Source organism: Leishmania infantum, chromosome 36 (assembly GCF_000002875.2).
Source record: "Leishmania infantum JPCM5 genome chromosome 36".
Lineage (NCBI taxonomy): Eukaryota > Euglenozoa > Kinetoplastea > Trypanosomatida > Trypanosomatidae > Leishmania > Leishmania infantum.
In genome coordinates, this window is record NC_009420.2 from 1,843,809 (window position 1) to 1,869,368 (window position 25,560).

At 58.6% G+C, this 25,560-nt stretch overlaps 8 protein-coding genes across 8 annotated transcripts; all 8 read left to right on the forward strand.

The window, feature by feature from the left end:
* Window positions 1–8: 8 nt before the first annotated feature.
* Window positions 9–1,661, forward strand: LINJ_36_5000 (conserved hypothetical protein; the record flags this gene model as incomplete). Its single annotated transcript, XM_001469837.1, has 1 exon — window positions 9–1,661. The coding sequence occupies one exon, from the start codon at window positions 9–11 to the stop codon at window positions 1,659–1,661; it is 1,653 nt and encodes a 550-aa protein (XP_001469874.1).
* An 889-nt stretch (window positions 1,662–2,550) lies between these two features.
* On the forward strand, window positions 2,551–3,504 carry LINJ_36_5010 (conserved hypothetical protein; the record flags this gene model as incomplete). The annotated part of the gene is made up of 1 exon (XM_001469838.1): window positions 2,551–3,504. One exon carries the CDS (start codon window positions 2,551–2,553, stop codon window positions 3,502–3,504), a length of 954 nt encoding a protein of 317 aa, XP_001469875.1.
* A 2,522-nt stretch (window positions 3,505–6,026) lies between these two features.
* On the forward strand, window positions 6,027–8,807 carry LINJ_36_5020 (conserved hypothetical protein; the record flags this gene model as incomplete). Its single annotated transcript, XM_001469839.1, has 1 exon — window positions 6,027–8,807. The coding sequence occupies one exon, from the start codon at window positions 6,027–6,029 to the stop codon at window positions 8,805–8,807; it is 2,781 nt and encodes a 926-aa protein (XP_001469876.1).
* An 899-nt stretch (window positions 8,808–9,706) lies between these two features.
* On the forward strand, window positions 9,707–11,242 carry LINJ_36_5030 (conserved hypothetical protein; the record flags this gene model as incomplete). The annotated part of the gene is made up of 1 exon (XM_001469840.1): window positions 9,707–11,242. One exon carries the CDS (start codon window positions 9,707–9,709, stop codon window positions 11,240–11,242), a length of 1,536 nt encoding a protein of 511 aa, XP_001469877.1.
* A 1,000-nt stretch (window positions 11,243–12,242) lies between these two features.
* LINJ_36_5040 (conserved hypothetical protein) lies at window positions 12,243–13,079 on the forward strand (the record flags this gene model as incomplete). Its single annotated transcript, XM_001469841.1, has 1 exon — window positions 12,243–13,079. The coding sequence occupies one exon, from the start codon at window positions 12,243–12,245 to the stop codon at window positions 13,077–13,079; it is 837 nt and encodes a 278-aa protein (XP_001469878.1).
* Window positions 13,080–13,855: 776 nt separating this feature from the next.
* LINJ_36_5050 (conserved hypothetical protein) lies at window positions 13,856–15,385 on the forward strand (the record flags this gene model as incomplete). The annotated part of the gene is made up of 1 exon (XM_001469842.1): window positions 13,856–15,385. The coding sequence occupies one exon, from the start codon at window positions 13,856–13,858 to the stop codon at window positions 15,383–15,385; it is 1,530 nt and encodes a 509-aa protein (XP_001469879.1).
* A 686-nt stretch (window positions 15,386–16,071) lies between these two features.
* LINJ_36_5060 (conserved hypothetical protein) lies at window positions 16,072–17,490 on the forward strand (the record flags this gene model as incomplete). Its single annotated transcript, XM_001469843.1, has 1 exon — window positions 16,072–17,490. One exon carries the CDS (start codon window positions 16,072–16,074, stop codon window positions 17,488–17,490), a length of 1,419 nt encoding a protein of 472 aa, XP_001469880.1.
* A 2,784-nt stretch (window positions 17,491–20,274) lies between these two features.
* Window positions 20,275–23,901, forward strand: LINJ_36_5070 (conserved hypothetical protein; the record flags this gene model as incomplete). Its single annotated transcript, XM_001469844.1, has 1 exon — window positions 20,275–23,901. One exon carries the CDS (start codon window positions 20,275–20,277, stop codon window positions 23,899–23,901), a length of 3,627 nt encoding a protein of 1,208 aa, XP_001469881.1.
* Window positions 23,902–25,560: the final 1,659 nt, after the last annotated feature.

The following is a 25,560-nucleotide window of genomic DNA, read 5'->3' on the forward strand; positions in this document are numbered from 1 at the left end:
AAGGAAGCATGAGCCGCGCAGCAGCCGGCACCGCTGCCGGCGTAGCGGTGATGGGCCTCTTTTCCCCCGCTCTCTCGACAGGAAACCGCCCTGCGTCTCTCGATTACATTTTTCAGCGCATTCGCCTCAACCTGGTCCCGTTAAACGCCCAGGACATCTACCAAATATGCACTGTCGTCTACAACAATGACACACTGGGTGTGCTGAGTGACGCCGAGCTGATGCGCGGCATTGCTGACGCGTTTCAACGATCAGACCAGCGTGTGCTCAATCCGTTTCAGGCCAGTCTTGTCATGGACACGCTGCGACGTGCTGGCATCAACGCGTCGCCCAAGGAGGTGATGGTGCCGGAGGAGGAGGCGATTTCCCCAGAGACGCTGCTTAACGTGCTGCGTGCCATGAACGTGCACGGCGGCACGCGCGACGAGCGCAAGATAGATGAGGTGCTGAAGAATATACCTGCGGTACTGGACGAGTTCAGTCCTACCCAGCTGTCTCTTGCGCTGTGTGAGCTAGCGAAGCTGCGCTGCGCCAACGCCGAGGCCATGAATCGAATAGCCAAGCGGCTCTTTGAGAAAACGGAGGACTTGAGCGCCATGGAGGTGTCACTGACAACCATCGCGCTTGCCAAGACCCGGGGGATGCCGTACGGGACAGTGCGACGTGCCTTTGCGCTGTCTGAGCAGCGGCTCGACGAGTTTCAGCCGGATGACTACGTGAACGTGCTGTTGGGGCTGCAAGCGGCAGGGAAGCAGTATAGCCGCACCTTTGTGAAGCTGGTCGAGGCCGCGCTCGGCAAGGTGGAGAACTTGGACGCAGTAACATTGACGCAGTTTCTGGTCACCTTTACGGCACTTGACTATGGAAAACGCGAACACCTTGAAATTTTTGCGGACGCTCTCGTGGACGTCGCGAGTGATCTCGATCAGCAAAATCTGGTTCAGTCGCTTGTCGCACTTCAGCGACTCGATCTTCTTCACGAGGAGCTCTTCAGCGCGCTCGCCGCGTGCTTGATGCGTTATGCCAAAAATCTGGAGCCGCGCTTTATCGCACCTGTGATGGACATTTGCAGCGGAGTATCCCATAACACGGATGGCCTGATGCACGTGTTGCTCGATCGTGCAGTCGAGTGCACACGTATGCTGCATCCGAACGACCTTGCCGATATTCTGGATATTGTGGCGCTGTACCCAGGTGCTCGCGGCCACGCATTGGTGGAAGTCTTTGGTCGGCAGGCGCGGCTCCGGTTGGAACTTTTCAACCCTGTTGCCTTGGCCCGCGCAACACGGGGGCTTGCTCATCTCGGCTACAGAGATGTGGACTACTACACGCAGGCTGCCGACACCGGGTTTCGCTTCGGGTTTAAGGATTGGAGTTCGCTGGAGCCGATCCTCATGGGCATGTGCTTCAATGAAGAGGCCCCGGTGCGCACAATCAAGGTGCTTGCCTCCTTCGTCTCGCAGATGGCAAAGTCCATGTCGCTGCAGGAGGTGGAGCGCGCGAATCGATATCTGGTGCGGCTCAAGTGCGAGGAGGACCATGTCTACCGCTCCCTGGCGAACCGCGTGATGCACTTTGTGAAGGAGATTACACCCGACATGCCACAAGAGCTTCAGGTATTGGTGCAGCGAGGGGCAGTGAACCGGCTCACTGAAGGTTGATGTTGTGTTCCTGTGGATGCCATGCTGCGAAAGCGTCGCGCATGCTCAGAGATGAGTTTGCATAAAAGCAGGTGGCCGCCGTTTGTGTTGCGCGCACCACATGGGCCTACATGTAGCGCGTACAACGCATCACGTTGGTCCGTTGCTGCTGCCCTTGGATTGTTTGCTGTTTTCGGACTGTTGGCGTCATTCTGCAGAAGGTAGCGGGCGTGTTCTTGCCGTGGAGGAAAATGTGAACCACTCAGAGACGGGGGCAGGAGCAGCCAAGCTCTGCAAAGCACGTACACTCGCACCGGCCAGCTCCGTCCGTGTTTTGCGGGGTGCGTTCTCTCGCCTTTAAGCACACACGCGGCTCTTTGCTCCCATTCAGCATCCATAGAATCGGATGTCTCTGTGCGCTGGTTCACACTTCTTTCCACAAATCCGATCCCCGTCGGCTCTGCCTCGGCGATGCCAGTAAAACGTGAAGGCGCCCCCGCCCTGAATTCCACACGGTGCCCCTCTGCACACGATCGCACGACTGGCTCTTGCAGCGATATGGTCGTGCGCCTTTGCAGCCCACCCCACCTGCCCTCCCCTGACCCACCTTACTCCGGTGTTCTGCTTCCCTCACTCCCTCGCCTTCCTGTCGGCGGCATTACTGCCTTTCACTGTTGTGCGCTGGCGGGGATGTCTCCATGGCAAGACCACCGCCACGACTGCAAACGCTTACACACGCATACAGAGACAAGCATAGGCACAGCGTCACCCGTGCGCCGAGGAGTTTCGCTGCCCCTTTACGCGCCACCGAGCCATCGCCGCACACACACGCATACACTCTCACTCTTTCCCTCCCCTTCTCCTCTGCTTACGGTCTCTATTCGGCTAGCGGTTCTTGTTGTCGTGCATCATGGAAGGTCGTCTTGTTATTTTGCCACGGGATGGCATGCACAAAACATCCATGTTTCTCGTTGGCACTGCACATCGCTGCATTCTCGCTGTCGGGTCCCAGTCAGAGGGGCTGCTCGCCACCCCGTATGTGCAGGAGATGGCGGACGCCTTGAAGGGGGAGTGGACCATTGCTCACGTGGTGCTGGGCAGCAGCCATGTCGGGCGATCTGCCCCCAGCCACGAGGCAGACGCGGACGACGTGGATGCCGCGCTGGCGCTCCTGGTGAAGGAGCACAGCATGAACGAGGTGGTCCTCTATGCTAGTGGAACTGGCGTGCAGGTTGCACTGGAGGCGCTGGCGTCGGCTGCTCATGCGGAAGTGGTGACGCGCGTCATCCTGCAAGGAGGCATCGTGTCGCCGCAGCGCAGCAAGCTCTTTTCTGTAGAAGCAACCAAACGCCGTCTCGAAATGGCACGTGCGCTCATTGCAGAGAAGCGCGGGGACGATACAACGGCGATGGCGAAGGTGTACGATATGGCAGTGACGCCAGCGCGCCTCTCTCGGAATGCGACGCTGACGGTGCAGGAGGCGCTATGGCAACCGGTGTTGGGGGAGTCTGAGTCTACCTGTAAGCAGACACTGCGCGGGGTGACGGTGCCAACGCTGTTTCTCCTATCCACAGAGGCGTCGTACACGGCGGCGGCGAAGGACGCCGTGCCGGCGGTGCAGCGCGCCGCGAGGGATGCGATTGGCCTGCCCACCGAGGATGTCCAGGTCACGCTACTTCCCACCACGATCGACGAGCATCGATGCGCGCTCAACGGAAACGGTGCGCTGGCGGTCAAGGCCGTCAGTGACTTTCTTCAAGGGGCCGACGCGCGCCGTGCACAGTTCGAGCCAGGCACCACGGTCGTGGCTCTCGAGGAAAAGCAAAAGAAAGAAGTCACTCTTGTCAACGGTGTCTGCGCGTGAAACTGGAGCACGCATGTCGAATGCAAAATGGGAGAGAGCATGCGGCTCGTAAAAGCAAAGGAGAAAGATCCCGCTCTTGTCTGAGGTCCTTGCTTTGCGAGCCTGCGGCTGTAGAAGGTGAAATGCAGCTCTGCCCCATCCTCCCCCTGCCTCGCCGTCGTCCGATTGTTCCGCCGACCAAAGCGTGCACACGCGCTGTCCGGCGCTGCTGGCACGGCGCACCACACCCAGCCAAAGCACCCCGAGGTCGAAAGGGCAAGAGAGATACATGGAAAAGGCGCGCAGGGATCTATAGCAATCATTTTGAAAGTGGTCGTGCGCGATGCGCACGGCACCTCCGACGTCCCGGGCGGGTGGGCTGGCGAGGCCCGGGTGCCGGCAGCATGGCGAGAGCAGCCCGAATCAACGCAGCGAGTCCTCCAGACGCCCATGTGGAGTGTCGCCACACGGTGGCACGGGAGTGCGCGGCGCGAGGCAACGGGGTGCGAAGGATGGCCCGCAGGCAGCGGTGCGCAGGGTCTCGGAGGGCCCTGACCTGAGAGGCTGGCCGACGTTGTCCGTGAGCTCACCCGGTGCGCGCGTAGCTGACGCCTCGCCTGTTGGCCGGCACGACGGGCACCACGGCTTCCGCCCTCGAGCGGGGGACCCTTGGCGGCGGCGTGCTTTGGGTGAAGGCGTGCAGGCCACCCGCGTCTGCGTCTGGCGCGGATCGGGCAGCACGCCGCCGGCGGAGGGACCGAGAGGGGCAGGACGGGGAGAGCTGGTTAGACGCGTGGCCTGATTCGATGACAGGGGCTGGGCGGGCGCGTCCCAGAGGGCCTGGATGTCGCGGTGGTGCGGCAGCGGTGGTGGAGCTATGGCTGGGTGTGCGTATATTCTGTTGCCCTGTACTTGGTCGAATATGGACACGTCGGGAAAAAGAAAACGTGGCAAAAGCGCCTGCTCTGCAACTATTCGTTCTGATGTTGCTGTCGTGATTTCTTCTCCGCTTACCGCCCACCCTTTTGGGCGCGGGCCTCTCTCGAGTCGTGTCCTGTAGCGGTTGCTCCGCGGTTTCTCTCTGTGTGACGCTCCCGCACTTCGTGGAAGACGCCTCCCGCCTTTCCCCTTCCCTCCCCACGCACGCCATTTCGTTTCTTTTTTTATGTACAAGGTAATACTAGAACGACTGCACCTTGTGGGCGTCGCGCTCTTTTTCGTTTCCTTTGTTTTTATTCTCGCTTGTTTGATTTGGATTCCCCGTGCCGTTAGGACTCGAGAGGAAGACCGGACTTCCAGGCGTGCACCTCGGAGGTGCAATGCCGTGTCTTCTCCTCTTCTATCCCTTCCGAAGCTGCCTCACACTACGCAGGCATACATACACGGACGCGCAGACACAGACAGTGCGCACGGTTGCCTCGACGGCAACACCCACAACAGTGCTGCCTTGTATATATGACCCACTCGGCTGTCTTTTTGTTTTGCGAAGTGCCGCTGCCCTGTGTGTATGCCCGCTGATGTAGCTGTGCAACCATGGCGGTGAGGGAGAAGGATTTGAGTTTTTTTCGGTCTCCTTTCTCTCAGCCGATGTGAAGTAACCCGATGTTGTTCCTCCTTTCCTTGTAGCCTTCGCAAACTATCAGCAACAACGAAAGAAAAAGGCGAAACGCTATACACAGATAAAAGAGCAACAAGCTCACTGGGGCGTCTCTCTCACCAACAACGACATCTCCACAGGAGTGCAGGTGGCATGCACCTGTACGAGCGCGGTCCTTTGTGGTGCTGCTGCGCGCTCGCATACATATTTCGGTCTCCTCCAGTTTTCCCCGCTGGGCATTCGGGTGGTGGTGGTGGGGGGGGGCAGCACAGAAGCGGCAGCAGGCAAGCATGGGTTGCCGCAAGCGAATGCGACGAGTGCGACACTTGCCTTCCAAAGCAGGAGATGTAGCCGAGCAAAGACCGGCGGCGCGTATGTGAACGGTAAACTTTTGCTTTCTCACGCGTTTTCTCCCTTTTTGTGTGTCTGCTGCTTCCATCCTCGTGCATGTGCGCATCTCTCCCTCTCGCTCGCGCGTGTGCCGGTTCTCACAAATTCGCCCACCTCTCGCGGTGTCTCGCAGTGCACCTTCCCACACTGACGGGCAATTTCTCAGGATCTCTCGATCTCTGCCACGCGGAGTAGCGGGAGAGCGTATTGGAGACGTGCTCCGTTTCTCTTTGGTTTCGCTCGCTCAGACATCCTCGAGGTAGCGGAGAGCGCCATCGTCATGTGTGGAGAACGCACCGTCATAGAACAGGGGAAGCGATATACAATCATCGGGGGCTTCTTTGCCCTTTTTCGGTTCTCGTGTTGTTTGTTTGTAGGATCTCACCCTCGCCTCCGCCTTTTCTAAGCAGTTCGTGTACACACTCGTTCACAGACGCATCAGCGCCGAGCTGGTCACTTGCGTACGACTTTCCTCACTCCACCCCGCCCCCTCCCCGCCTCTCTGCACGTCCTTGTGCGTGACTATCTTCCTTGCTCTCGGGAATACGTATCTCGCATGTTCTCGGAATCCGATGAAAGCACCTATACGGTGCACGAGGTCCATCGTGATGACCGCGGCGCCGTGCCCAAGCCGGTGGAGAGTCAGACGGAGCCAGAGACGAGCTCTCATTTGGCGCGGTACTACCGCCTCGGGACAAAGGAGCGGCACGCCTTTGACGAACACATGCGCCATCTTCGGCAGCAGGTAGCGGCGGTGGAGCGGGAGCGGCAATTCCGTGTGTCGCATCCGTTCCAGCCAAAGACCTGTACGCCCTTCGCAACTGTCGCAGACGCAGTCACGGATGCAGCGCAGGCCGACAGTCCAAGCCGCTTAGCACCTCCGGTCGCCTCTGGCATCGGGTCGTCCTCGTCACCGTCGGGCGTGCGTCCAGTCTTTGAGCGGCTAGCCGCGCAGGCGGTGCAGCTGGAGATGCGGCGACGCCACCGCGAGGAGCAGCGGCGGCGAGCCGAGGCAGCGTCTCTACGTGGTGCTTTTCAGCCCCACATAAACCACACAGCCCCCATCTACGCTGAGCGCCTGCAGCACCTTGACCTGGTCCCCGTGGAGGAACGACTTCTCCACTACGGCGAGTTTGTCGCTCGCGAACGCCAACGGAAGCAGGAACTCAAGGAGGTAGAGCAGACAGTGGCGTGGCAGTCTACACAAGCATCTGTGGTAGGTGCAGGTACCTCTCAGCCACGAGGTCCGGAGGAGCGTCGCCAACAGCAGGAGGAGTTCCTGGCGCGCAATCACCGATTTCTCGCAGAGCGGTCGAAGCACCGCCAATGCGCAGAGGCAGCGGCCGCTGAGGCCTTCTCCTTTCAGCCCAAAATCTCCGCTACGTCCGCCGCGCTTGACGAAGCGCGCCAGCGCTGTGCGAACGCCGTTTCCACTAGCGAACTGGGCCAGCTCCTCAACCGCTCCGTCGACGCGCCGCCTCTTAGCATCTCCAAGACCTCTGCCAACGCTGGGCGCCGCAGCGACGCCCTCTACGCATTAGCGGTGGCTCGGCAGCGCCAGCGGATGGAGAAGCTGGATCACAACAGTTCTAACAGTGGTGAGACCACTAACGGTGTCGACAAAGGCAAAGCTGTCGAGGGGCCGAAGGCGACCCATCAGCCGCTGACGAACCCGACGTCAGCCAAGTGGATCGCCGAAGGAGCGCACGGGCCATTCTTCCAGGAGGACTTTGTTCGTCGTCAGGCACTCTACGAGGAAGTGAAGCGGGAGGAGGCGGCGCTCCGTGCCACCGCCGTGCAGGAGCCAGAGCTCAGCAGTGGCAGACCTGCCGCGCACAAGGTGGATGCAAAGCAGCTGAATCAGCGTCTCTACTACAGCGCTAAAACGGCACGCGAGGCTTCGGAGCGGCGTAGACAGGCTCTGGTGAGTGCGCGTGAGTGTCCCTTCCGCCCGCAACTGTCACCTGGAACGAAGTACGTGCTGCAGCACATGCCCTCCCGTGACGGCGATGTTGTGAAGCGGCTGACGTCGCAGCGGGGCAGCGGCTCGAGCGGCGGTGCCCGCGTTGCCATGGACAACGATCTATACGCTCCTGCACCGGCGCACCAGCCCTCCTTGCAAGGCCACTCTCGTAGCCCTTCACAGCAACGAAAGACCGAAGTGAAGAACTCCACTGAAGTCGGGCAGGACACCCGGCGAAGAAGAACGTCTCTGCGCACGGCGTCGCCTCGAACAGAGGCACGGGGCGAAAGAGCTGACGGGAGCGGTGACGAGCTACCGGCGCAGCAGCAGCAACGAAAGCAGCACGGCCGCCCTTTGACGCTTGACCAGGTGGAGCACTTTTATCAGCGACAAATCGCCGCTCTCCAGCAGCGAAAGGACTTGATTCAAGAGCGCAGGGAGGGCAAGGCGATGGAGGAACTTGTGGAATGCACGTTTCGGCCCCGCACGAACACGGACCGACATGTGGGTATGGAAAGCGGCGCGGGCGAGGGGGCGGACACTGCGGTGTCCGTGAATCACGTCACTGGTGTCTCGGCGTTTCTTGAGCGGCAGGCCGTCGCACGAGTGCGCAAGGCGGAACACGACGAGCTCGTACGCACCGTGGGTCTTCCACGGCACAAGAGTGCGGGGAGCAACGGCACATCTTCGCGCACCACGGCCTTGAGCCCGTTCAAGTTCCAGACGGAGATGCGCCGCCAACGATTGCCGAGCTCCCCGCTTGAGAGCAAGCAGCGTCGTGAAGCCGCCCCCTTCTCTACGGCAGCGCTGACGACGGCGGAACGCGCCTTGCACGAGGCGATCGAGCAGTCGCGTCGCTGCCCGGGCGCAAGTTCGCAGGCGCCGCTCTTCCCTCTTCCCGGATGCGCGCATGCGAGCGAGGATGGCGCGCACTTTGACGACCGCGGTCATGTTGCGGCAGCGTCGAAGGACGTGGAGGAACCGACGTCGCGCGTGCCCCCTTCAACGCTGTCAACGGAGAAGAAAGGGCGCGGCGATGCAGCCGCTGTCGGGGTTGGCTACGATCGGCCATCGCTCTTCTCCTTGATCTCGCCGAATACTTTCTCTGGTAGGAGCCTGGGCTCTGCCGCTTACGAGTCTGGAAACGGAAAGGGCACACCTGCGGGACGCGACTTTGCCAGTGACAAGCCATCACCATCTGCCCTGAAAGGCTCCAAGCAACGCCTCACCGCTAGCGTGAAGCGGCAACGGCGAAACCGCTCAGTCTCCTTTGTAGAGGAGGCCGCCGACACGCCAGTGGCAGGTGTGGCGCTCAGAGGTCGTAAGTCGTTCGCCGATCCCGCCCACTTGGCGTTCCTCAGTGGAGAGCTGTGAGGGAGGTATGGCGCTACGCGAACGCGAGTTGTTGGACAGAGCCGCTGTCGAATAGAGGCAACCTTGACAAACCCGTCGCTTCTTCTCTCTCTCGGGTGTGCCGATCCCGGGGAGGGGGCATAGAAGGAAGAAACATATAGAACATCTGATCACTTGTGTGCGAGGAGCATCCCGTGGAGCGTCTGTGAAGAGCCGCCACCACAGACGCGCACGACGGCCATACAAGCAACGCTGCTTTGCATCTTCGCAGATGCACGTCTAACACATGAGCGTTGGAAGCAGAGAAGAAAAAGTGCCGGCCTGCACCAAATTGGTGCAGCTGCGGCACATGGGCACAGATACACGCACACAGGCGCAGTTGCCCCCGCCCCCGTCCCTTCCCAGGTTTTTCTTTTGCTCGTTCGTCGATGCCTTGTGCACACAAAAAAAGCACAGAGAAGGAAGACGAGCAATTTTCAGGAAAGTGCTGCGTCGACCCCCTGCTCTGTCTCTCCCTCTCTACATCTGTATATATGTATAGATAGGTACACTTCTCGCTTGCTGGCTTTCCTCGTCTTTCTTCTGTGCGTTTCCAGCCGCACGGTCTACTGCTCTCCGTCTCTCCTTGTGCGCCCTCTGTGGCTGTGCTGGAAAAAGACGGAGAGAGCCCTCGAAGGCATCGATGCCACTGTGCCTGCACGAACTCCCCCTCCCCCCCCCAAACACACACAGACGCACACGCCTGTGTGCGCATAGATTCACCTGGACACTTTCATAGATTGCCAGCCGCGTCATTGGACACGGTCGCGCTGCTTCTTTTTGCTGGCAGCTCGTGCAGAGACACAGTGACGCCAGAACAGGAACAAAACTTAGTGAAAGAATCCAGGTGGGCTGCCTCGATCAAGGTGCACGCCCTCCTTATGCCCCCGCTAGCGCCGAGGCGAAGGCGGAGGACGAGTGAGCTGAAGTTCCGCCACACGAAGCGGCGTCGAGTATCTGGGGCACTGGTGAAGCGAGGCATCGAGAAAGAGTTCGACCGCACACTGCCCTTTTGGCGGTGCTTTATCGATCTTCGGCTCACCACTGGACGCGTGCCGGAGGTAGTGACGCGACACACGCAGGTGCTGTGCCGCATTCCTTGTAAGGTCTTCAAGCGTGTTGATGTGGTGTGGGCACGCACCACTGTGCAACTGAGACCTGTGCATGCGCCGACGTGGCAGGAGCGCAAAAACGGGCCGCGGCCGCCACGCGCGAGCTACCCGGTGCCGGCGAAAGCAGCCGCAGAGCGTGCCGTGGCACAAGCTAGAGCAACCACTGGGACGCCCCCGTCAGGCACCGACGGCGATAGGGCGCTTCGCGTGTACACGATTGACACGGTTCACTTTGTCCATGAGGACGCCTACAAGAGAGGGAGGGGTAGCGATCATAGCTTTCATGTGCAATCGGTGGTGTTACGCGACGCACCGCACATTCTGCAATGTGTCGGCGGCTCTATGGTGTCCTTTTCCTTGATAATCTACACGTCCCTGCGCCTCGCGCACGCGTGCGACGCGCGAAAGTGCACGCCCCAGCAACTAGGTCGTCAGCTTGAGGCTGTCATGACTGCCTACGACGAGAGCAGCTCCACCATGGCAACCGAATCAACGAGCCAGCGCGCAAACAACACCTCCTCTGCCGCCGTTGCAACGGGCACAGGGCACGGTGGAGGCGCTGCTCAGCAAGTCCACTCTACCACCCAGCCCGGAAGGGCATCTCTTGCCCACGACGGCGATTTCAAGAGCAGCTCTGAAATCGCTGCCTTTTCGGTACTACGGGCGTGGTGTCCGCCTCCGACAGTGCGTGTGCTCATTCTCGGCATGGGCGGCAACAGCATGGCTCACGCGTTGCGCGTCGTCCTCGGCGCAGACGCACTCATCGAGGTCGTTGAGGTGGAGCCGGCGGTTGTCGCGTCTTGCATGCAAATGGGCACGCTTCACGACTCTGACACCAAAACGAAGGTGCACTTGCAAGATGCAGACCAGTGCCTTGCAAACCTTCCACCCACCGCGTACGACTTCATTTACATGGACATCTTCGAGCCAATGCAAGCGACTATGCGCAACCTGCACCCGTGGGTGCTGGCAACACGCACACTTCTCAAGCCAGGCGGTCTCTTGGTGATGAATGACCATCATCTGCCCTCTGCTGCGGGTGTGGCACCGTACGCGAAGGTCTTCGGTGAAGGGAATGTGCAGGCGGTGAACCTGCGTGGGTGGAGCGAGAGCATCGTTGTTTGCGTCGCGCCAGGCGATGCATCGACGGACAAGTACTCACTGAACGTTTCCAAGACACATGCAGACATCGCATTCAACATTTACGAGACGCTTGTACCCGGGTGGCTGCCTCACCTTTCGTGGTTGGTGAAGGCGAAGACGTATCGACACGAAGGCGTTCGCTGCCGTCTGTGGACGTCGTGACAGAAATGGATCTCGGGAACGCATGAGGAGGGGTGTTGTCTGACACATCATCGTCGTTTTTTTTTGTGTGTGTGCATGTGTATGCTTTTAGCATGGGCTGTGGTCACCCAAACGTCGCAGTTGTGTATCACGGTGCTCCGGCGGCCGAGCATATTAGTTGCCACATCTAAAAACAAAAGCACACACGCAACAAAACACATGAGGAGGTGGCTGGCTCGGTGCTGGCGTCGAATCTTACTGAAAGCGCCGCGGCACGCAGTCATGGCAGTGCTGAAACCGCCTCGACGCCTTGGAACCAGATAGATGAGCAACGAGAGCTTTCCAGTCTGTCAAATAGGAAACAGCAGGAGGGGTACGCGTGCTCATCGCGCTGTTGCGGCTCTCTCAGCTTCACGAAGTCCTTCTGGGGGCCTAAGAAGGTGCGCACGGGTTTGGGCGTGCACGCGCTTCCTCTAGGGCTGGCAGAGAGGAAGAGGCTGGACCCTTTTCCTCTGCAGTGGATAGCGCGGCGACGCCCATTGCTTTCCGTAGATGGGATTCCAGTATGTTCGTGCCACAATGTCCCTAGCGACAGTGCCATACCCTCCACGGCCTCTATCTTTGTTACTCGCACTGTCCTCCCTGTGTTTCCCGGTGACTCCACGATGGCAAACGACGCTGTGGGTCGCTCGACACGTGATTTCCGAGTCAGTTACCGAGAAGGTGCGAAAACGGCGTGCAAGCACCGGCCCCCTACCTTCGCGACTACCACCCCCACCCTACCCACTCTCTCTCTCTCTCGCTGCTCGCAAGCAGAAGCACACACAGACTTGCCTGCCATCATATTTGCTCGGGTAATGAGCGCGGAGAGTGACACCGCCGCTGCTTTCTTCTCTTTCTTTTCGGTCTCTTGCTGAGCGCCCCTCTCCTGAGCTGGCCTGCGTTGTGGCTTCTTCAGTGTGCCTTCTCTGCTCGCCCACTTTTCCCTTCACCTTTCCTTCGCTCTTGAGGGTCGCCGAGCATGGCTTCCTTATCTGCGGCACGCGTAGCACGCTTCACCTCGCGTTGGCTGACGGAGGAGCTCAACAGCTTTGCACGGTCAGGTAACTGGGAAGGCGCCCTGCAGATGTTTGAGCACATGCAGCAGTCCAGCCTGGTGCGTCGGAATGTGTTCCACTACACAACGGTACTGACGGCGTGCACTCGTGCTGGGCAGATGGACGCCGCCATGATGGTCTTTCGCCAGATGAAGGCAAATCAAGTGAAGCCGAATGTGTACACGTACACCACCCTGATCAACGGCTGCGCAAATGCCAAGAAGCTCGACTTGGCGCTGCGTATTTTCGCTGAGATGCGACTGGTTGAGGTCCCACCTAATGTGAAGACGATGACAGCGCTCATCTCCGTCTGCTCACGATGCGGGCAGTGGAAGAAGGGTTTACAGGTGCTGGATCAGTGCGAGGAGTTCTTTATTGCACCGAATGCACTCACCTACACGGCAGCCATGGACGGCTGCCGTCGGGCCGGGGTGTGCACACCGGCGATAGCGTTGCTGGAAGCAAGAATGACGGATCCCAGCCAGGTACGGCCAAATGAAGTGACTTACAACACCGTTCTTGGCGCCTGTGCGGCTGCCAAGGATCACAAGGCTGCATTGCGGGTATACGCGCGTATGACGGCAGACGGCTATCAGCCGATAGAGTACACACGCGAGTTGCTCAGGGAGGTCTTTCGCGGAACATCCCTCGACGGCCTTGCTGACAACTTGACGGTGCGCGTAAAGACGTCCAAGTGGGAGGCCTACGTGCCGGACTCGGATCCGGCCACAGCATTGCGAGCCGCCCAGGAAGGCGGCTGAGGGAAACAAATTAGGATCGCATCGGTGAATGTTTCTCTCTCGTATGTGTGCATCCGCTTTCACAGAATGTTTTCTCCTCTCCTCTCCCCCACTCTCCTCCTACGTGGTGCTCATGAAGGTGCGCTGCGAGCGCAGATTGCTGCTGTGGTGCGTGGGTGCGTGCTTTTGTGTTGCTGTGTTCGTGCGGTTGCTTGACGGTCTCTTTGCGTCTCGTTCTTGTGTGCGTGTGCGTGCAGAAGCCGGACTTGTTTGCTCTCTAATCAAGGCCAAATCGAAGAAAACGAGGAACGGCTGTGAAGGCATCCACCTTGGCTGATTTCCTTTGCCCTGTGGCTTTCGGTCGCTGTGTACGCTCCGCCCAGTGCAAGCAATCACCTTCGGTGCACTGCACGACACCCCGTATGAGCTCGCGCTTTTCGCAAAAATATGTATGTATATATATATATATATATTACTAGGAGTCTCACCCTTTTGTACCTCCCCTCCATTTTTCCCGTCTTTCTCAACGAACCAGCTACTCGGTGAAGTCTGTGTTGCCACCGCAGACTAAGTCGGTGAACAGCGTCTCATCTTTCTTCCTGTGCTGCGCTACACACGAAAGCGTCGACAGTCTTTGACCTGGTCAAGGGCGAGGCCACGGGTTCGCCCTGTGTGTCCACTTTCAAAACGAGTCCAACTCAGTGGGCAGGTGTTCGGCCACCTATCTTTCTTGCGTACACGAAAGCGCAAAAAAAGACAAAAAAGGAAAAGCCACAACAGCAGACGGACGCACAGGGATGAATCAGACAAGTATGGAGGAGCTCCTCGCTGCCAACGCGGATGCCGCCCAGGAACTCCGCGGCGTTGCCGTGCTGGATGTGCCTGCCTTCGACCCTGATGGGCCTCCTCGGACGTTCATCAGCAACAGAAGTAGCAGCAGTGCGATGATGTCCGAGGCGATGCGACGACGCGCGAACGTGTTGTGGCGAGCCCTGTACCCGCGTACTGCGCCACCCACCACCGCCGCCGTCGCGACGTCCTCCAAGAACGGCGTCGGAGCAGATGCCGCTACGCAGACCGATCCTCCCTGCCACGATGTAGTGCGTCAAGGTATCGTGACCGTGGTTAGCAACACGTCGGGTGAAGCGACCAGCAAGCCTTCTGCGTCAGCGAGCAGCGGCATGCTGACGCATAAGCGGGCTCGCGACGGTGACGACATTGTCTCGGTGAATCCGGAGCAGCTAAAGGCCCGCAGCGCTCTTGTGGTGTCGAAGGCCGCCGCGGAGGAGGTGGAGGCGCGGAAGTACTCTCCCCCGCCAAAGTGGAGGCTCGCAAAGGTGCTTGTGGGCCATCAAGGCTGGGTCTGGGCGACGGCTGTAGAGCCTGGCAACAAGTGGTTTGCGACCGGCAGCTTTGATGCCATTATCAAGGTATGGGATCTCGAAACAGGGGTGCTCAAGATGAACTTGACGGGGCACAAGGAGGCCGTTCGGTCTATCTCGCTCAGTAAGGTGTCTCCGTACATGTTCAGCGGCAGCGACGACCACTCCGTAAAGTGCTGGGATCTCGAGCGCAACGAGGTGGTGCGCGAGTTCTTTGGACACAAGAGCGCAGTGCACTGCGTTGCAGCTCATCCATCATTGGATGTGGTCATTAGTGGCGGCCGCGACAAGACGGTGCGCGTCTTTGACCTGCGCTCGCGGGCCGTCGTGCACACGATGTTGGGACACACGGACAGCGTGATGTCGCTGGTGGTGCAGCAGGAGGAGCCTCAGGTGATCTCCGGTGGTAGCGACGGGTTCATCTACCTATGGGATTTGGCGTCTGGCAAACCGCTTCAGCGGCTCACGCGTCACAAGAAGCCGGTACGTGGACTGGCCTTCACCGCCGCCGGCGACGCGCTCGTGTCGTGTGGTGCCGACGAGGTGCGTGTATGGAAGCTGCCATCAGGCCACTTTGTCACGAACGCCAGCACGCGCGTCCTTGATGGCCACAAAAGCAGGCCTGCTACAAGCGCATCCGCCGGTGGCGCTGACGAGGTGGGGGAGTACTCGTACCGGTGGAGCTGCTGTGCAGTGAGCCCACGCAATGTCTTGGCAGTCGGCAGTCAAGATGGCGAATTGGCGTTTTATGATTGGAACATTCCGCAACCGAGGCGGGTGGCGGGGCGGCACTACGCGCCGTATCAGTGGGCGAAAACAAAGTCGCTGCCAGGGACGCTGCATGGTGAGGGCGGCATCAATGCCCTCACCTACGACGTCTCGGGCACTCGCCTCATCACGGCAGAGAGCGACAAGAGCGTGAAGATATGGCGGATGCGCGACTAAAATGAGACACCATGTGCGTGCGCGCGCGCGCATGCGTCTGTGAAGCTGTTGTCCATCTGCGCTTCTGTTTGTTGCCTGTGCAAACGCGGGCAGTGCCATGGTGCCAGCTCCGGAAGCGAAAAGTCGTGCTGATCGTAGTAGGTCGTCTCTTAACAGCAGAGGCGACTCCCAGGCTTCTCCTCTCCCACACAAACGCACACAAGTGCGAAACAATACCAAAAGACGTGCGTCAGCTCCGAAAAGATGGCGCGGAAGGAAGGTAGCTTCTTGCGTTGTTGTTGATCACCCTCCACAGCAGCGCCGTCGTTCGCGAGCCTCTGCGGGAGTGATGGCCCCCCTTGTGTTGGACGACGCGAGAGAAAACAAAACGGGAGAGGTGACACTACCTTCCTGTGCCTGTACACATGCGTGCTAGTGCCATGTTCTTGTCGGAGGAGGGGGGGCCGCATCCTCCTCGTATGTGGGTGCTCTTCTTCTCACACTCCAACCCCCTTTTTCCCCCTCTCCGACTCTATACATATGTCTGTGCTTGTGGGCTATTTCGTTTCCCCGCGCCGTCTCTGTGATTCTTGTGCCTCCCGAGTCCGGTCTCGGCCTGTGAAAAATCAAAACGACACGGGAAAGCCAGAGACACTTTCGGTCTGCTTTTTCTTCTCTTGTCGCCTTATCGTCCTTCCGAGCTTCAGATGACGTCAGGCTACTGTAGCTACGCCAGTGCTTCAGGCAGCGGTCATGAACGTGTCACGCGCATTCTCGTCGTTGGCGAGGCAAGCGTCGGCAAGACGCTGCTCATCCGGCGCCTGTGCGACCACATTTTCGGCGACACTTCCATTACGAGCACCGATGAAGTGTCAGCCCCCGAGAGCCCATATCAATCACAGAGTGCAGTGGCCGATGACGACCTCGGCCCCAAGTGGGGGCCGACGGTGGGGATTGCTGTGGATGCTCTGAAGCGTACCACGACGGTGCTTGACGATACCGTCACCATCCCGAATGTAGCCATGTCTACACCGTACGATACAGCCGCTATGACGAGGTACACGGCGCCGCCGTCCAACTTACACTCTGGCGAGAACGGCAACTACCCAAGCTGCTTTGTCTACGGCACCCCCTGCTCGACCAGCGGCTACGGAGGATCAAACAGCGTGCTCCAGTATCGGGGGCAGGGCTTCGTCGGCTCGAACACCTCCTTTGCCGTGCCGCATCTGGTGGCCAGCGCCTCGCCTCCGCGTCGGCAAACCGTGCTGCAGACCGTCGAGTTTCATGAACTAGGCGGCACCCACGGCTATCGCGATGTCGCTCGGATGCTTCTGCGCAACATCCATTATGATGGGGTCATGTTTGTGTACCATCGCCGCAGTCTTACCAGCACGCTGTACCTCAAAGAGTGGTACCGCTGGATACGCAGCGTCCTCTCCGCCAGCCCGGACATAGGCAGCGATTACGGCGCCGAGGCCAACAAGCCGGCGAAGTCCTCGAAAACGATGCCGCGGTTTATGTTAGTGGGCACCCAACTACCCGGTGACGAGCTTCCCGCTGCCGTGGCTGGGCTCGCGAAGACCACCGCGGAGACACTACACATGGCCTGCGGCGCCATCTCTGACGAGACCCTGTTGGATGGCAACTTGGAGGTGAAGTTGCGCGCTCTGCAGTCCCCGCAAACACTGACACAGCGCCGTGGCGTGCGGCATGCACTGGGCAAGGTGCTCCGTAGACTAGCGTGGCCGTACCACGTGTGGTGGTGCGTGTCGCACCCGTTTTTCCTCCTGTCGAAGCAGTATCAGGAAGAGCTCGGGCCGCGCAGCCGGCTCGGCGCGTGTGGCTCACGCGTCGTTGAGCGATTTGTGTGGCTGCTTTACCAGGCCGAGCAGGCACTAATGTACGTGATGGCGGTCATTTTGTTCGGCCCCTACCAGGAAGCTGTGGTTCTTGGTCATTCACGCTTGAAGCAGACTCTGGAGGAGATGCTGAAGGATGAGCTGTGTGTATCGCAGGCGCACGTGTGTCGCCTGGACAGCAACATGTCCCTGCAGTCTTCTTTGGACGATGTGGTTGCCTTCTTTGACATTCTCCTCCGCCAAGATGCACCGGACGAGGGACGCTGAGACGCAGGAAAATGATCATTGTTGTTTTTATTCTCGTCCGCTGTGGACGTTTCGAGGGGAGGGGTGCCACCCATCCTTGCTCTAACTTGTCTCTCTCCTCACTTCTCTCTCATTGTGCATCCTAGGTGTTTATATGCTCGCTGTCGATCCTTTCCGCTTTTCTTTGCTATCTTCTTGGCCACTCTCTTGACCCCCCCTCCACCACCACCACCACTCGCTACTTGCTTCTCCCTCCTCCCACCCTCTCAGTTCCTCTTCTGTGGAGCTGACAGATACGTTCATGCGCGTCTGTGTGAGTGCGCAGTTGTGCGCGTATTTCCGGGCGCATCATTTCACACTGCGCTTTCTTTTCATTTCGGCTTATCTTATTTTCTTTTATGTTCGTTCTCTCCATCCGAATCCCCCACACATAGGCACGCGCTCCTTCTGCCGCTGTGCGCGTCTTGGCCCGTGCCTCAGAATGTGAGCCTGAGCGTGTGTGTCTTTGCGTTTGTGTGTCTGTCTGTCTCTGTGTGTGTGTGTGTATGTGTGAAGTGGGGGGGGAGGTGGCTGTGTATATCCTGGTCGGCAAATCCGCTTCATAACTTCCGCGTCGCTGCCTTCGTGCTCTTGCGCGATTTATGTTTTTTTATGTTGCAGTTGTTTTGTTCCAAGTCGCTTTTTCTGCTCCCCCTCTCCCTGAGTGCCCAGGCATCAAGCTAAGGGAAGGGGAGGGGCCGGTGTACGATGAGGCGAGAAAGACAAGGACATAGTGCGTCCGCTGCCACAGCGGCGATTTTGCAGCATATGAACTAGAACTGCATGAAGACAAACTTTTAAGAGAGGCATGTCGAGTTCGGTGATTGCGATCCATGACCCCTTTCTCAGAAATGGGAAAAGACGCAACGGCGTTGTCCCCTCCACCCCACCGCCCCTTCCTCTCTCACACAGACATCCACAGGAGAGTTTCCCTAGGCGTCAAATGGCTCTTTTCTTTTCGCGTGTGCATGTTTGTGTGTGTGTGTGTGTGTGTAGGTCTGTGGCACGGCTGCTCTGACGTGTAAACTGGTACGCTGCTCATTTTGAGGAGCAGAAGGCGGCATGTGTGGCGGCACGCCTCAAATTTGGCGTCGATGCAATGATGCGTGTGCTTCTCAGAACGGAGGTCACTCTGCGTGTCAACAGAGAGAGGGGCACGGCGTGGCGTGCGCCAGCGCCTCCTTTACTCCTTCCAAAATGATAGAAACACGCGCACATGTCTCTCTTCGCGTCGTTTGCATGCATGCTTCCCGCTTCTACTGCTCCTGCGTCTTGCTTTCTTTTCTGTTCATACCTGTCGCCGCGCCGCCCACCCACACGCACGTCATCGTCTTACACAACTTACTCCTCTGGTGTGTTCAGTGTGTCGCTCCGGTCTCCAAGCTGTTGCCCAGTACGTAATTTTACGCTATCACTCTGAGGTCTAGCGCTTGTGGGAGTGCAGACGTGTGCACCCCGCGGGGGCAATAAAGTGAGCCCATTCGAAAGGCCGCTCGCATGTGGGTCTCTGTTGCCTGCGTTTACGGTGGCCCACATCTTTTTTTCTTCAGCGACTCGAGTGCGACTGCCGTCTTGCGCGGCAGTCGACTTGGTGGGGCGAGTAGGAAGTGACGAGTTCTTTGCCTAAGTGGGCTGCAAGCGCGCTCTGACCATCCCTGCGCTTTCTCGTCGCCCTACCTGGTTCTCGTTCCACTCCCTCATTTTATTTCACCAGTACATATTTATATATATATACATCTGTTGAGCCTGCTTGCTTGATTGGCACTGTTGTTGCCGACGTGGGGGAGGAGTCCCACGTGGTAAGACTCACCAAAACGAGAAGCGTACAAGCGTACAGACATTTACACACAAAGTGGCTCTTACTCCACCCCACCGCGTGTCTTTCGTATGAGGTGAGGCGCCTCTCTTAGATTTTCTCCTCTTTCTTTCCTTGTTGGTTCCCGTGCAAGTGTGTGTATGAGGGGGGGAAGGTGGCACTGAAATTAGCAGAGATATAGGCACGCGCATTCCACACTGATTAGCAGTTGTTTATACATCTATATATAGATTGTCTCCTCGCATGTGCGTGCCTGCGTTGTCTGCGTGGGATCAAGTCACAGTTTTGGCTTTTAGTGCAGTGGCGGGGAGCGCCCTCTCCCCACCCCTATTTCCTCTCGCCCGTCATTTTTTTTTCGTGTTCAGTTGTGCGTTTCTGTTCCACAGCCCACTGCGTAACTCATCTTGTCCTCTTCCTTGCCCTTTTTTTTATTCCGGCTTTGCAGCTTTTTGTCATATTCCGCTGTCCCGCTTGCTCTCTCCCGTCCCCTTCTTCCTCCTTTCCCGTCGGCCAGCATTCCGCAAAAACGGGACCCACTGTGTGTTTGTTTCTTCGCTCCTACTGCACACTCCCCCCTCCGCTCCCTGACTCTTTCCGTTGCAGTTGCCCTCGTGACACACAGCTCCACGTAACCCACTTGAGAAGATACACCTTTCTCTCGGTCAAACGCATAGAATCAGCGTGTTCTTGCTCTCTTGCTTTTCGTTGTCGGGCTCCTCTCTCTTTTCTGTGCAGCTGTAGTCTTCATACACACACACACACATACAGACCCCCCCCCCTCCACCGTAGGTCCTTCAGCGCACCTCTGCGCACCAGTGAGACGAGCAGAAATCTGCACGAACAAGAAACAAAAATACGCCAGTCCAAAGAAAACACTTGAAGTGGTACGAGGACACATAACGATCATCGAAATCCTCGCAAGCAACGAAAACGGAAACTTGGCCGCGGTAATGGACTCAGATCTGAGTAAAACCTTTGGGTCCGTGCGATCAGCGCACGCATACGATCAACGTGTCAGCAGCACCCGCCAGGCGTCCTCCTCCTTCGTCAACATAAATCAGAAGCGATCGTGGCGCCCCACATCGTCGCTGTTCCAACCCATTCTGGATTACATGAGCTCCGCCCCATTTGCGCTGGCGGCCGCCAATCCGTTTCTGCGCCTATTCGTGGAGCGCAACGCGGAGGGCGGCGGCTTTTCAATGCGTGACTACCAGGTCACCCCGATCCTGCTGGGGCAGAGCAGATGCGGGTGCGACAGCGCCGGCGGGGCAGACGCGCTCACTCGAGAAGGCATCACCCCCATAGTGAATGGAGGTTTGTTTGGGGGCTGTGACGCGCTGGGCGACAGTCCAGCGGCTGCATACAGCGGTGCCTGTCTGGGCACGAGCGGCTTGGTCGTCGAGGAGGACGGCGTTATGGAAGCCTGGTGCGGCAAGCCATGTGATGACGAGAAAATCCATGACGACGACAGTGGGCCACGATCCGGTGCGAGCGCTAGAGTGCCGCGTGTAATTCCACTCTACATCAGTGGCGTCGACGCACCGCAAGGTCTGAGTCCGCTGTCGAACCACTGCTACCCGTATGTCGGCGTGAACCGCGTTGCTCCGTCCACGACGCAGGCCGTCAGCCTCTCACTCAAGTCGAGCTCTGCCGCTGCGGCTGACATGCGCGACCGCATGTGCCTTTGGGAGTGTGGGCGAAGCACGGCGCTCGAGATGTCCCTCTGCGTGTGCATCACCTGCAAGTCTGGCGCGGCCCTTCACCTTCTGACTCTTGGGGCGTGGTGGCTTTCGCGCTACTACGGCGTCTCGCTGCGACTTCACCACGTGCACCCGGCGCAGCTGGCGGCTTTTAAAGCTGCGCAACGCGCCCTCTCTCCGAAAGAAATCCAATTGGAGAACTGCGTCATCTCCGAGGACCTGCTGCAGTGTATATCGACGTGCTCCGACCTCTTGTCGCTTTCCATCATCTCCTGCTCGGCGTCGCAGCAGGTGACGCTGCGGTGCATCGATTCCATTTTGCGCAAGGGAAACGAGATGCGGCCGGTTGACTTCTCTGATGCACACGGTACGACGTTGAACGGTTACGCGAGTGGAGGGATGGGCAGACACGACATGCGCCAAGGTTTCCGCAGGTCACGCAATAATAATAATGGGCTCTCGGCAAACAACGCGCCAACCGACCCCGGCCGTGAAGTGACGAACTGGTACCTCTCCGGCGTCCGTTCTCTCGGCTCGTTGAAGCAGCTGCGCTGCCTGCACATTCTTCACACCCCGCTGCACGAGACCTTTCTGCAGGCACTCACCACGTGCTCTTCTCTCGAGTGCATCCTACTGCATCGCTGCCGCGGTGTCCGCTCTCTGGAACCGTTACGGCGGCTGGAGCATCTCCAGTCGCTGAGCCTTCACGGCCTCTCCGTCACGGACACGGACCTCCTGTCGCTCACCGGCTGCACGCAGCTGCGGCAGCTCGTGCTGGACGAGTGCCGGCAGATCACGGACCTCAGCTTCCTCGCAAACCTTCGCGGCACGCTGGAGCGCCTGTTGATGCCACGGACGTTACTGTCCAACGCCAACATGCAGCACATCGGGCTGTGTGACAAGCTTGTCGAGCTGCACCTGCAATCACTCCGTCAGCTCACGGACATTGGCGTGTTGAAGGATCTGACAGCGCTTCGCGTGCTGAACCTGAGCGACAACCTCGTAACTGACGAGGGCTGCAGTGCGCTACACTGCATGCCAAGCCTGCAGCGGCTTAACCTGGCATCCTGTCGCTGCATTACGTCTCTGGCGGCGGCTTTCACTGCGTCGGGGCGCTGCATGCATCGCCTTTTGTCGCTCGACGTGTCACACACAAACATCAGCGATGCTGGTGTGCTGTGTGTGCAGGAGTGCACTGATTTGCGATACCTAAACCTGTGTGGCTGCAGTGAGCTGAGGCGGCTGTCTTGGCTGCAGAAAATGAGCTCGCTGCGGTGGCTGAACCTTGGTGGAACTCGCGTCACGGACGAGGAGACGAAGCGCTACCTGCCGTGCACGCGCAACCTGCGCTTCTTAAGCCTGAGCGGCTGCTCCAGTGTGCGGTCGCTCTTCTTTGCCGTCAAGCTGCCTCAGCTGGAGTACTTGAACCTCGAGTCGACAAGTGTGGCAGACAGTGAACTCGCGTGCCTGTGCCACTGTCGCAAGTTGCGCTACCTATCTCTGGAGTCTTGTGCCGACATCCGCGACGTGTCGCCGCTGTGCGCACTGCCGGCGCTCTTGGAACTCAACATTTCGCTGACGGCTGTAGGTGCCTCGACTGGCGGCGCGCTGAGCACAACGTCTGGCGGCAGCGATGGCCGGAGCACCCCGCACGGGTCGTCCACACTTATTTCCTCGACATCGAGCGCTGCGTCGGCAAGGTCTACCTCGCCACTGTCCTCAATCAGCTCCGCGTCACCTGTGTCACCGAGCATTGGCGCGAGCCGATTCCCTGTCGTGCAGGTGCTGCACTTGAACGGATGCAGTCGAATGACTCGACTGGAAGAGCTGTCGAGGTGCTATCCGCAACTGCGCGTGCTCTACGCCGATCGCATCTCTGTAATGCCACCACGTGGTGTTGGTATCGGCTTCACTGGGATGGATGAGCGCCGGCGTCTTGGCACGACGCCGCGGCATCGGGGACTGCTGCAGCACACGCACAGCGTGGGCGTAAGCACTGACGAGCCAAATAGCGAGGGTCCACCGGGTGCCAACAAGTCGGTGGCGCACATTCATCAAGCTCTGCAGCAGTACCTGCCGCAGCCACCGGCTGGACCGCGACCACGCACCCCGCACGCGGTAGCGTCCCGCCACCATTCCTATCACCGCGTGAGTTCGTGTGGAAACGAGCCACGGACAAGGAGCCGAACAGTGTCCCTGCGCTTTCCAGGTGAGGCGGCTCGCGTACTCCGGCTGGTGCTCCGACGCAGCTCTGTCACCGACGCGATGCTGGAGCAGCTGTGTGTCACGTTTGCCTGCGTCTCCTGTCTTGACTTGACAAGGTGCACGGAGGTGCAGTGCCTCTCAGGCTTGGAGAACCTTTATGCGCTCAGGGAGTTGACGCTGACACAGTCCTCCGTCGACAACGATGGCGTGCGTGTCGTTAGCGCTTGCGAGACACTCGAAGTGCTGCGTCTCACCGAGTGTCGCGGTGTTTCGGACGTAAATAGTCTCGGCGGCCTGCGCAAGTTGCGCGTGTTGTGTGTAGCGCGGACTCAGGTGACCAACCAAGGGCTGGAAGGCATTGGACAGTGCCTCGCGCTGCAGTACCTAAATTGTGCAGAGTGCCGCTATTTGTCTGATGTCAACGCGCTCAGCTCTCTGAAGCACCTGATCGAGCTGCATCTCGAGCGCACCGACGTCGTTGACGCTGGAATTTGTGGAGTGATGCGATGCTCGGCGCTGCAGCGAGTCTACTTCACGCGGTGCCAGCGGCTCACCACAATGGGCGATGTTCGAACGCTTTGGCCACAGCTGGAGGTCCTTGACGTCTACGGCACATCGATCCCGACGCGTGTAGCTGGTCAAGGGCAGCAGTTTGCCTGCGCTGTCATTTAGCGCAGACTGGAAGCGGCACTGTTTGCTGTTTCGCTATCATCATTTTCTTCGCTCTCCGTATGTGCAAATGTGTGAAAGTGTAGTTGAGCCGGGCCGCTGACATCTTTGTTGTCGTCGTCCAAGGGAGGGGGGCCGCCCTCCCTTTTCTTCCCACACTTTTCGCGGCCACGTTCCGTCCCCGACGGAAGGTCTGTATGTGTGCGTGTGCATGTGTGTTTGTCATCGTTCGTGTGCCAAGCATACACTTCTGCCGTTGTCTTGCTGTACGCACTCTTTCGGGAGTGGTGCTCCAACGGCAGTCGGAGGGAGGAAACCAACAGCATCCGAAGGAAGGAAAGAAACAGAAAGAGAGGGGGAGGGCACCGGAAAGGGCTTAGCCCTTATGTACGTGTGTGCACGGGCCTGCAGACAGCGACCTCCAGACACGCATTTTACCAAGTGCCGCCATGCGGGCATGCACGCAATGCTTAGAATCCCACCACAGCACTTCGGGCGTTGTAAAAGTTGAACCTACGGGCCTCTTGTGTTCAATGGTGGCGCCGTTGATGGCGTTCCCAACGGCATCCGCTTTTCGAGGACCGGCTGCCGCTTGATCCAAATGCAAACCTGTTCCTTTCACCATCGCCACAAACGCCTCATCCCATCTCTCCTTCTCCGCAACCTTCTTTGTGCCCTCCCTCTACGTCACTGCGCATTCGCACCATTGCCGACATTATCCTTCCCCTCACGTTTCACTGCCCGTGCTTCATTACATGGGTTGTACCTCAACGGCTGTCATATTGGCCCCCACCTCCACGTCCATGACTTCCTCTACAACAACGAATCTCTTCCTCCCCCTCCCCCTCACCTCTTGAAAAAAAAAGTGAGCTCACCATTTCTGCACACGCACACCCGTTTTCTGCTCGGCACGGCTGTTTTTTTTTTTTATGTGGGTGTGTGCGTTCTCGTTGCGTTCTCATTTGTTTGCTCTTGTGGTGTCCGTCATTCTACAGGCGCGTTGTCCCTGCCAGCGCAAGCAGCACAGAATACAAAAAAGTCTGCGAACGAACGCGGGAAAGGATAGAAGAGAAAGAAACAACACGAAGAAAGACGACGAGAGACTTGCGGTGCGCTGCTCTACCGACGATACGGCCCCTTGTCGGTTTGGCTTGTGGATGTGGGTGTAAGTGTGGGGTGGTGTTGTTTGTTTGGCGTTGTGGCACTCTTTTCGCCCTTCCCCCCTTTTTTTTGCTCGCAGCTGTTACGCATTTTCACACACGCACACGCAAGCCTCTGATCGCGTGCGGAGAGGGAGCCGCACATTGGCTCGCTCTCTGTGTCTTTTATTTTTCTGTGCGTTTTTGTTTATGTGCGACGCGCACTGGTTCTATGACTCAGAGTTTTTGCTGCACCACACCGCTAGCCCCCCCCTCTCCCTTCCAGTTCTTCGCCGCACAGAAGCTTAGATGAGTTGGCACGATACCCAGGTGGCCTCAAAATATCTCTCCCGTTTGTTTCGTTGTTTTTCCTCGTCATTTGCTTTTGCGGTTTCGGAGACGTGACGCCGCGATAGAAACCCCAGGCGTGGAGACATACTTTGCTTCGTTGTTGTTGACCACTGAGGAGTGGGCCTCTGTTCTCTCTTCGCCCTGAGCCCTCCTCCAATCTTTCATTTTCTGT